Source organism: Lycium ferocissimum, chromosome 9 (assembly GCF_029784015.1).
Source record: "Lycium ferocissimum isolate CSIRO_LF1 chromosome 9, AGI_CSIRO_Lferr_CH_V1, whole genome shotgun sequence".
NCBI lineage: Eukaryota > Viridiplantae > Streptophyta > Magnoliopsida > Solanales > Solanaceae > Lycium > Lycium ferocissimum.
Window position 1 is genome coordinate 46,879,980 of NC_081350.1, and position 10,067 is coordinate 46,890,046.

Sequence of the window (10,067 nt, forward strand, 5' to 3'; positions counted from 1 at the left end):
TTTAAATACTTTTCAATGAGACTAAGGTGGGTGGACATTTGAATAACAGATGTTGAAGTTGTTCAAAAAAAAAAAGAAACACTTTCATTGGATTGTTTGGATTTGTAAATATGAAGTCATTTGATGTTTAAATGAATATGGTATAAAAATCTTGGATTTAAAGAATGTCCACCACAAGCTAGAAATAATTAAATTACTTTTTGGTTTTTATTAGAAAATAGAAAAGAAAAAGTGGACCAAATCATTTTTTTTTTTTAATTTTAAATACTTTTCAATGAGACTAAGGTAGGTGGACATTTGAATGATAGATGTTGAAGTTGACCTAAAATATTTATTCTTTTGACGTTTGTATTTTCTACTGGATATTTGTTTAATAATGTTTTTGATAACTTTAAAGAGTTGCTGTCACTGATTAACTTGTAGACACTTGATCCCAAAAGAAAATCAAGAATCTGATAGTGTTTGTTAATGGATTCAGCTTCAGAGAACCCATTCAATGGAATCCTCACTAGTCTTCCCAAGCCTGGAGGTGGTGAATTTGGAAAGTACTATAGCCTTCCTGCACTGAATGATGCGCGAATTGGTAATTTCATCCGACCCTGATATTTCTTTTTCTTTCTTGTGATGTGAATGAATGACTTGTTCCGTTGCTTGAATTTGTCGATCTGTATCTTGTCACGTGTTGCATTTTATTTGATGAATAGAGTATATTGTATTTCTTATTGGAGAATTATGGTTAATTCCTTCAACATATAGTTGTCTAGGCTTGGTATTTAGGCCACTCCAAAGTCCTCTTTTTTCCCCTTTTCTTATTTTCCTTTTCAGGTTAAATTAATGACTTTTGAATTTTGCATTATTGAGGTGCTTTGATCTCGCATTGTTGTGCTCTCAATAATATCATGTTTGACCAAGCTTCTGGGAGGTCAGCAGTGCTTATTTTAGAAATTTGAGGTGTTTGAGCAAGCTTGAGAAAAAATAAGTGTTTTTGAGCAGTAACAGAAGCTAAAAGAAGGTAGATTTTCCCCAAAAGCACTTTTGGAACATTGGCCAAGCACAAAGTACTGCTCTAATGTTGGCAAAAGTGCTTTTCGAATTGATTAGTTAAACACAAGCTGCTACTATCCAAAAGTACTTTTTCAATAAACACTTGTGAGAAAAAGCACTTTTCATAGTAAGCAGAATTTGAAAGCTTAGCCAAACAGGCTATAAATGATTGAATTTGTTTATATGTATCTTTTTCACCTGTTGTAATATTATTTGATGACTAGAGTATTGTATTTCTTATTCGAGAATTATGGTTAATTCCTTCAACATATCCTTGTCTAGGCTTGGTAGTTAGGCCCTTTCCAAGTCCTCTTTTTCCCCATTTCTTATTTTCCTTTTCAGGTTGAATTTAGCGGACTTTTGAATTTTGCTTTATTGAATTGCTTCGCATTCTTGTGTCCTCTCAGTAAGTCTATATATTCCAGTTTACTGACTTTTCCTTGGTTTCATTATTGTAACAGACAAGCTGCCCTATTCTATTAGAATTCTTCTTGAATCAGCAATCCGTAATTGTGACAACTTTCAAGTTACAAAGGAAGATGTTGAGAAGATCATTGACTGGGAAAATACTTCACCGAAGCTAGCGGAGATACCGTTTAAGCCAGCACGAGTCTTGCTGCAAGTATGTCATGTCTCTAAAATTAAAAAAGAAAAAAAATGCAATTCGAGATGTAACAGCTTCCATCTTAACTGTTTTTGGCAGGATTTTACTGGTGTACCAGCTGTTGTAGACCTTGCTTGCATGCGCGATGCCATGAACAAGCTTGGCAGCGATGCCGACAAGATTAATCCATTGGTATTCATTTCTTTTAAGTTTAGCTGATGTTAGCAAAGTTTCTTAAACAGTGTGGCTAGTCACCTTTACTGGTAAATGTTGAAACAACTAAGGTGGCATTTCTTTCAAATTCTTGAAGAGGAGTTTCAATCAATATTTTGTTCAGTTTTTTGGAAGAGCTGTTTTTCAACCAACACCAAGAAAAAAAAATAGTTTTCTTGGTGTTTATTTAAGAGTTGGTGCAAAAAGTTGATCTTTTTCCAGAACAAGTTTTTCAATAATTTGGATATATAATTATTTTTTGAAATTGAATTTGGATATATAATTATTGAAATGCTTTCTTCTTATTTTGTTTGTAGTGCTTATGTATCAAGGTCTTAGTCATCACTAATTATTTGAGGATATTGGTATATACTTATAATTTTTTTTTTTTTTGAGGTCATTTTTACAGTTCTTCTGTTGGTTTTCTGTATCATGAAGATTCATCATCAGTTCTTCTGTTGGTCTTTGGATAGATTTTTCCACTTCAGGGTAATATATCTTATTCTTTTTTCATTGGGTATATTTTCAGGTGCCGGTAGATCTAGTAATTGATCATTCAGTTCAAGTTGACGTGGCAAGGTCAGAAAATGCAGTCCAAGCTAATATGGAACTTGAATTCCAGAGGAACAAGGAGAGATTCGCCTTTCTTAAGTGGGGTTCTAATGCTTTTCGCAACATGCTTGTTGTTCCACCAGGTTCTGGTATTGTGCATCAGGTATTATACCTGAAAATAGAAAGGGGCCAGTTGTACTTAACGTTGTGTCTGTCTTGTGTAGAGTCAATGCATTGATATTCCTGGATTTACTGTCCCTAAAGAACATGACATTCTGGAACTGATAATAGCTTTTGGCACCATAATCTTATTAGGTGAATCTTGAATACCTCGGAAGAGTCGTCTTTAACAGGGAAGGTTTGCTCTATCCTGATAGTGTTGTCGGAACAGATTCCCACACCACTATGATCGATGGGCTTGGAGTTGCTGGCTGGGGTGTTGGAGGTATTGAAGCAGAAGCTACAATGCTTGGTCAGGTATGAACCCGTGAATGCCATAAGGAAAGATTGTGTATCATGCTGAAACATGGAATAGTCTTCTGTACCTTCTCGTGTCTCTTGCCTTATCAACAGACCTCATACTACTTCTTTCAATTAACAGATTTTCACTGTACTCCTTGATCCAAATCTAAATCCTTTATATTGGTCTATTGTAAAATATCTACATTCCTGAATCTGAAATTTATCTTTCATGATACACACAGAAACTTGAATTTTCAGCATTTTATCTCTCTTTGTAAAAGTGGCAAGTGAGGTCACTTAGAATTTTACATCGAATTGGACATAGTCAGCTTCACTTGAATAGCTCAATTCATCTCAACATGACAATTCTACGTTTTCATCTATGTAAACATCTGATATATATATGCTGAACTTTCAATGGTTTTTCTTTCCAATGCTACTTTCTGGATGCCTACAGCCAATGAGCATGGTCTTGCCTGGAGTTGTTGGGTTCAAGTTATCTGGGAAATTGCGCAATGGTGTAACTGCCACTGACTTGGTCTTGACAGTCACTCAGATGCTGAGGAAGCATGGTGTCGTTGGAAAGTTTGTTGAATTCTATGGTAAATATGGGGAAACTAGACAAATTACTTGCTAACAAGTCCAAAATGGTACATAGGTTCACCAGAGAAAGACTTGACTGTTTGTTTATTTTTCTTTAGGTGATGGAATGGCTGAACTATCATTGGCTGACAGGGCCACCATTGCAAACATGTCTCCTGAATATGGTGCTACAATGGGTTTCTTCCCTGTAGATCATGTTACCTTGCAGTATCTGAAATTAACAGGGAGAAGTGACGAAACAGTAAGTGTTTAGACACGTGTGCATTGCACATGAAGATAAGATATAAATTGCTTTTATATTTTCTAACTCCTAAAATTTTAGGTGGCAATGATTGAAGCATATTTGCGCGCAAATAATATGTTTGTCGACTATAATGAGGTTGGTCTTCCTTGCTACCCCCAGCTGTGAATGTCTTTTATTTAAGTATGAGAATCTCTCTTCATGGAATAAATGAAAACATAAATGAACCAATCTATAAGGTTGTGTCTTTTTTTTTTTTTTTTTCTTCTTTACAATATTCTAAAAAACTTGTCATACTCCTAATTTCAGCCTCAACATGAGAAAGTTTACTCTGCTTGCTTGTCCCTAGACCTTGCCGACGTCGAGCCGTGTGTGTCAGGGCCAAAGAGGTATGTTTGATGTCTTTGGTAAACAATCTATTGAATTTGAGAAACATTGTAACAACTTTGTAATATATATTTTTATTTTCCTTGATAGACCTCATGACCGTGTGCCTTTGAAAGAGATGAAGTCTGATTGGCACTCTTGCCTTGATAACAAGGTTGGATTCAAGGTGAGCAAGTACTCTTTTCTACTTTATACCTTTGAATCTCCTCATGACACATGAACATACTACTGAATTACCAAGGTCAACCTTTGAGTTTTGGAAATGATAATTTGACTGGCTTTATTCACTGTAGGGATTTGCTGTGCCGAAAGATGTGCAGGAAAAAGTGGTAAAATTTTCTTTCCACGGACAAGATGCAGAGCTCAAGCATGGAAGTGTTGTTATTGCTGCTATCACAAGTTGCACTAATACATCAAACCCCAGTGTTATGCTAGGAGCAGCCCTTGTTGCAAAAAAGGCTTGTGACCTGGGTCTACATGTCAGTTCTGGTCTATATACTTGTTTTTCATCAACTGTTTCTTCGTAATTTGCTAATATCTTTCCTTGTTGATATCCAGGTTAAGCCATGGGTTAAAACAAGTCTTGCTCCTGGCTCCGGTGTAGTTACAAAATATTTACTTCAGAGGTATTCTTCGTAGTTTCTCAGAGGAAGTTTCTACTTATCCCATCCTTGTGTGTGCTGATTCACTATATGTGGAAATTTGGTATTCGTTGTGAAACAGTGGGCTGCAGACGTACTTAAATCAGCAAGGTTTCAATATTGTTGGATATGGCTGCACAACTTGTATTGGGAATTCTGGGGATTTGGATGAATCAGTCTCTTCTGCTATATCAGAAAATGGTAACTCCTTATGATCACTTGTATTTAGCAATAGCATTATCTAGTCTGTCTTTTAGGTGATTGTTTGACTTAGTGTTGTATGTGTAGACATTGTTGCTGCTGCTGTACTCTCTGGAAATCGGAACTTTGAGGGACGTGTTCATCCCTTGACGAGAGCAAACTACCTTGCTTCACCTCCTTTAGTGGTTGCCTATGCTCTTGCTGGCACTGTGAGTAAATGCACAGAGTTTTATTGCTTATCCTGGACTTCGCTTCTGCTATATATTCTATGCTTTATAGTGGTAAACACGTAGTAGAAACATACTTCTAATGAACAAATAAGATGTAAATCTATGATAAATGGAATTGTCGACTTAGAATAAGAGTCAAATTGGATATGCTGAGTTTGGAATGGGAGTTTATATCATCGTGATGCATCTTAATTACGATAAATACCGGAGTAGACTTTCATAGTTAGATGTCTGTAGTAATGTTAAAAATGCTCAAAGGCAAAGTTAAACACATTTGAGAAAAGCTGTTGAAGTAGTGGAAATATAAAGTGAATGAGGTATCGTTGGAAACTAGTGTTAAGCGCAACTACTTAAGTAACCAGGTTGTTACAAAATAGGAATATTGATTAGTGAAAGCCTTGAAGGTGAACGACTTTGGTAATTACGCATTAGAACCCTCTTTTGACATGTTGTGTTAAATGATCGGTCTTGGCTACTGTCCCTTTCATGAGCATATCTCATAAGTTGGACCATCGATAGGTTAGTCTTGATACAGCTTGGCCCAAGCCGCTGAGTTCCAGCACAAAATTGTCTAGAAAAGGGATTCAGAAGGTAGACTTCAGATTCTAGAATGATTGCTTGCATGTAGAGGTGGTAAAATTAGCCCATGAAAACATGAACCGCCCAACCCGCCCAAGTTTGGGCTGGTCATTGACCCGCCCATTTATTAGTTCAGCTCATTTCAACCCATAAAAATATTGGGGTGATATGTATCCAAATTGACCCATGAGAAATCTTGTCAAAATATTTTCAAAAGTCATTTTCTTTATTTGATATGTTATATATAGCCATAATAAAGAAAAAAATAGACTAAAAAAATTATAAAAGAACAAACAAAGAAATTTAAACTTAGTAAGAATTAGGTGGGTTGGGTTATGACCCGCTTTTTAGCCCTTTTATTAACTTAACCCATTTTGACCAGCCCAAATTCAGCCCAACCCATTTGACACCCCTACTTGCACGCATTATTTCATTGTGGATCTAAAAAGATTTAAGAAAAACCATATGGGTGTATCATATGCTGTCATCAATCATTATACAGCCCATGCTGCTGAGAAACTGACTGAAAACTATAAATGACTTGCAGGTTGATATAGACTTTGAGAAAGAGCCAATTGGAGTGGGAAAGGATGGTAAGGATGTCTTCTTCAGGGATATTTGGCCATCAACTGAAGAAATTGCTGAGGTATCTGGTTAGTTAACCTTGTGCACCTACAACTGATGAAAAAAAAGAGTAAACTGAAAATGAGATCTTTCCTTGTTAGGCTGTCCAATCAAGTGTATTGCCAGACATGTTCAAAAGTACCTATGAAGCTATTACAAAGGGAAACAATATGTGGAATCAATTATCAGTACCAGAAGCCAAGCTCTACTCATGGGACCCTACTTCTACGTACATTCATGAGCCACCATATTTCAAGGATATGACTATGGATCCCCCGGGGCCCGCTGGAGTGAAAGATGCTTACTGCTTGCTGAACTTTGGTGATAGTATTACCACGGATCACATTTCGCCAGCTGGAAGCATCCACAAAGATAGCCCTGCTGCTAAGTACCTCAATGAGCGGGGGGTTGATCGCAGGGACTATAACTCGTATGGTAGCCGTCGTGGTAATGATGAAATTATGGCTAGGGGTACTTTTGCCAACATCCGAATTGTAAATAAGCTGTTAAATGGGGAAGTTGGCCCAAAGACAATTCACATTCCCTCAGGAGAGAAACTCTCTGTGTTTGATGCTGCAATGGTACTTTACTCTTTCCATTTGCTTACATTTTTGAGATAATTACAGTCCAATGCCTTTCGGTGATCTAATTTACAAAATAGCCAGCAAATGTGCAGGTTTTGTATACTAAGTATTAATATACATATAATATACATGCTGTAGACTGTAGACATATAATATACATAATCAGTGTATAGGTTTTGTATATTTTGGCTAGTCCCTGTAATTAATTTCAGCCAACGGGCCAATAATGAGAACAGCCCATTCTATTTTGCCATTCCTTCCAGATTCTGTTGACATTAAGATAGTCCCCATAATGCATTTCAAAATTCGTAACAGCACAGTTGATACTTCAGAGATTTGTATGATATGTTAACATTTCTTAATGCATGATACTTTCAGAAATACAAGTCTGCTGGGCAAGCCACTATAATCTTAGCTGGAGCTGAATATGGAAGTGGAAGCTCCCGAGATTGGGCTGCTAAGGGCCCCATGTTGTTGGTGGGTTTCAACACTTCTGTTTGAATTTGTGTTGATTTCTTCCCGTTTCTATCCTATTGGATTTTCTAATCAAGAAAACTGTTTGATAGGGAGTTAAAGCTGTAATTGCTAAAAGCTTTGAGAGGATTCACCGTAGCAACTTGGTAGGAATGGGAATTGTGCCACTATGTTTCAGGGCTGGTGAGGATGCAGAAACACTTGGACTGACAGGTCATGAGCGATATACTATTGATCTCCCAGACAAAATTAGCGAGATCCGTCCAGGTCAAGATGTTACTGTACAAACGGACACTGGAAAATCTTTCACATGCATAGTCCGCTTCGACACTGAGGTATATTCCACTTTCTATTGTTTTTTAGTAATCTGTTTTCCTCGTGGTGTTTGATTGTGTGAAAGAGGCTGATGTGTCAGCTTATTTTCAAGAGAAGGTGCTATTCCCCGTGTTTTGAGCCCGGGCTAATACTGTCCTCCAAAAGCTTTCTCAACCCTGTTTATATTTAATGAAAGAAGTCAATGCCTACTGTCAGATAGCCCAAGTGTAAATAGTCAGAAGGTGTAGTAAAGTACATTTAGGTGTCACGTTGATGAAGAGTAAAGTTATATATAGTGAAGTATGTATATAAAATGATGCAGACATAAGATATTTGTCTTATGCATTCCCATAATTTTTCCTCCCGTGTCTTCATTTCTCACACCACCCATACCAAACAGCCAAAAGTAAATCACTGGTAATTAAGTGAATTCCTCTCCTTTGCCTTTCCCTTGCCTTTGGAACCAAAAAATGTAGAAGATTAAAAGTGGGGAGGAGTTTTAGTATTTTGGTCTTGTGTATTTCAAAGTTAAGTTTACAAGGTATTGCTTATAAGTTTGTCGTGTGCCATATCATGGTACATGTTCTTTTATAGGACACAATAATAGGACACAATAACAAGAATCTTTAGCAGTAGTTTAGGGTGCATGTTTGGCTGATATACAAATTAATTTCCTCATCTACAATTGATGTTCATTGCAACAATGGGATGCAAGTAAAAAGATATATAAAAGTATAAAATAAGAATGTCTTATCACAATTTTTTTAAAAGGTAAATGTATATTATCCATCAAGAATTACAAAATCTAAATCTCTTCATCCGCTATATATATAGACTTAAAGAACACATATTTCGGATAGAGAGATGGGTATATGTTGCTCAAACTCTCCAGAAATGAGATCCTTCAAAAGCAATGCATTTTTTTGCATGATTTGACTTGGGTGCAGTGGCATTTTAGGAGAGTCTGAGCAACTTAGTTCTTAATATACTCCCTGCATTTCACACACATTCAATTTGAATAAGAAAACAGTAGAGATCTCTTGTTCAGTTATCCTTTCACTATATATTAGGTCCTTTAACATTGTATTGACTGTTTGATTTTCTTTTACAGGTGGAGCTAGCTTATTTCAACCATGGAGGTATCCTCCCATACGTCATTCGACAGTTGAGTCAGCAATGAAACACCACATTGATCTTTTAGTAGCTACCTTTATCAGACAGCTGCTTAGTTGTGGAAAAAGGAGCATGGAGGAAAAAACGAGTTTCTCGTTGGTGAAACTTTGAGAGAGGAATAATGGATCATAGAAGTTTTAACGCCATTGTTGGGTGAGGTTATGGGGTTATTTTGTTACTTCAGTAAGCACTATCAAGCTACTGATAGCAGTATACCTTCTTTTGGTAATAAAATTTCTATTGGTTAGTCTGGAAATCTTAGACCCCCAGAAATTAAACAAAAAGGGTCTGTTTCTATAATATCAATACAACTGTTATTTTCACATCTATTTGACATGTTAATGTTATATGCACCACAATTACTCTCTGTTTCATCTGGAGACAAGTTGTGATCAGCTATATGAATTGTCACTGTCCATGTTTTTCGCTCAACTGATATCATCATTAATGGCAATTATGCGCATACCTTCATAATTGGTATCCTCAAAACCTAACGGATACTTTAGCTTGGATGTTCTTTTTCAAGAAAAAAATTTGAAAATATTGTTTGTCCATGGTATTTGATCAGTTGCAAAAAATTGCAAGTTTCAAAAACTGGTCCATTTTTTCACGGAAAATGTCGGAACACAACTTTCAATTTCAAATACTATTTTTCAATACAATGTTAAACTCTTTTTTTTATGTTTCAGAAAATCTATGGCCAAACGCTAGCTTAGTTCTAAACAGACTTTAAAATCCTTTAACTATAGTACTAGTGCTACAAAGGGTTTAATATCGATAGTATGTTTTGGTCTTCAACCATATATTAAACGTATGCTATCTATCTTTTGGCCTGTCAATTTAATGTTTATAATATGTAAAAGAAGCTTAGGTACTTTGAGCGTGACGAGTCATTTTTTAGAAAAATCTTCCGATCAGCTATTTTTTAAAGTACAAAATGGAGTTATTATCATGCAATGGCAGATCGGCGAATTATTCGGCTGAATTGAATTTGTACCATCATAGACACATGGCCTACGTCCTTACTGTTCGTCCCCATTAACATTAATTGCTTGACATCAATCACGGAAGAATCAACTTTAGACTTATTGATAATTCATGTTTCTTATGGGAAAGTAATTTTCTGTTATTTAATTATTG

The 10,067-nt window shown here is 36.1% G+C and overlaps 1 protein-coding gene across 1 annotated transcript; it reads left to right on the plus strand.

The window, feature by feature from the left end:
* The first annotated feature begins 272 nt into the window (after window positions 1-272).
* Window positions 273-9,174, plus strand: LOC132031114 (aconitate hydratase, cytoplasmic). Its single transcript, XM_059420980.1, has 19 exons — window positions 273-583; window positions 1,506-1,666; window positions 1,748-1,840; window positions 2,391-2,576; window positions 2,729-2,890; window positions 3,333-3,477; window positions 3,577-3,719; window positions 3,801-3,857; window positions 4,029-4,108; window positions 4,197-4,272; window positions 4,400-4,585; window positions 4,665-4,732; window positions 4,830-4,948; window positions 5,036-5,157; window positions 6,305-6,403; window positions 6,483-6,962; window positions 7,344-7,442; window positions 7,532-7,774; window positions 8,866-9,174. Exons 1-19 carry the CDS (start codon window positions 469-471, stop codon window positions 8,932-8,934), a joined length of 2,703 nt encoding a protein of 900 aa, XP_059276963.1. The 5' UTR covers window positions 273-468; the 3' UTR covers window positions 8,935-9,174.
* Window positions 9,175-10,067: the final 893 nt, after the last annotated feature.

Excerpts from the sequence above, each read along its gene's own strand:
- LOC132031114 (XM_059420980.1), top strand. The coding sequence starts at position 469 with ATGGATTCAGCTTCAGAGAACCCATTCAATGGAATCCTCACTAGTCTT. Across the intron at positions 3,720-3,800 it reads CAGGGAGAAGTGACGAAACA|GTGGCAATGATTGAAGCATA; the intron begins GTAAGTGTTTAG and ends CTAAAATTTTAG. Across the intron at positions 7,775-8,865 it reads TAGTCCGCTTCGACACTGAG|GTGGAGCTAGCTTATTTCAA; the intron begins GTATATTCCACT and ends TTTCTTTTACAG.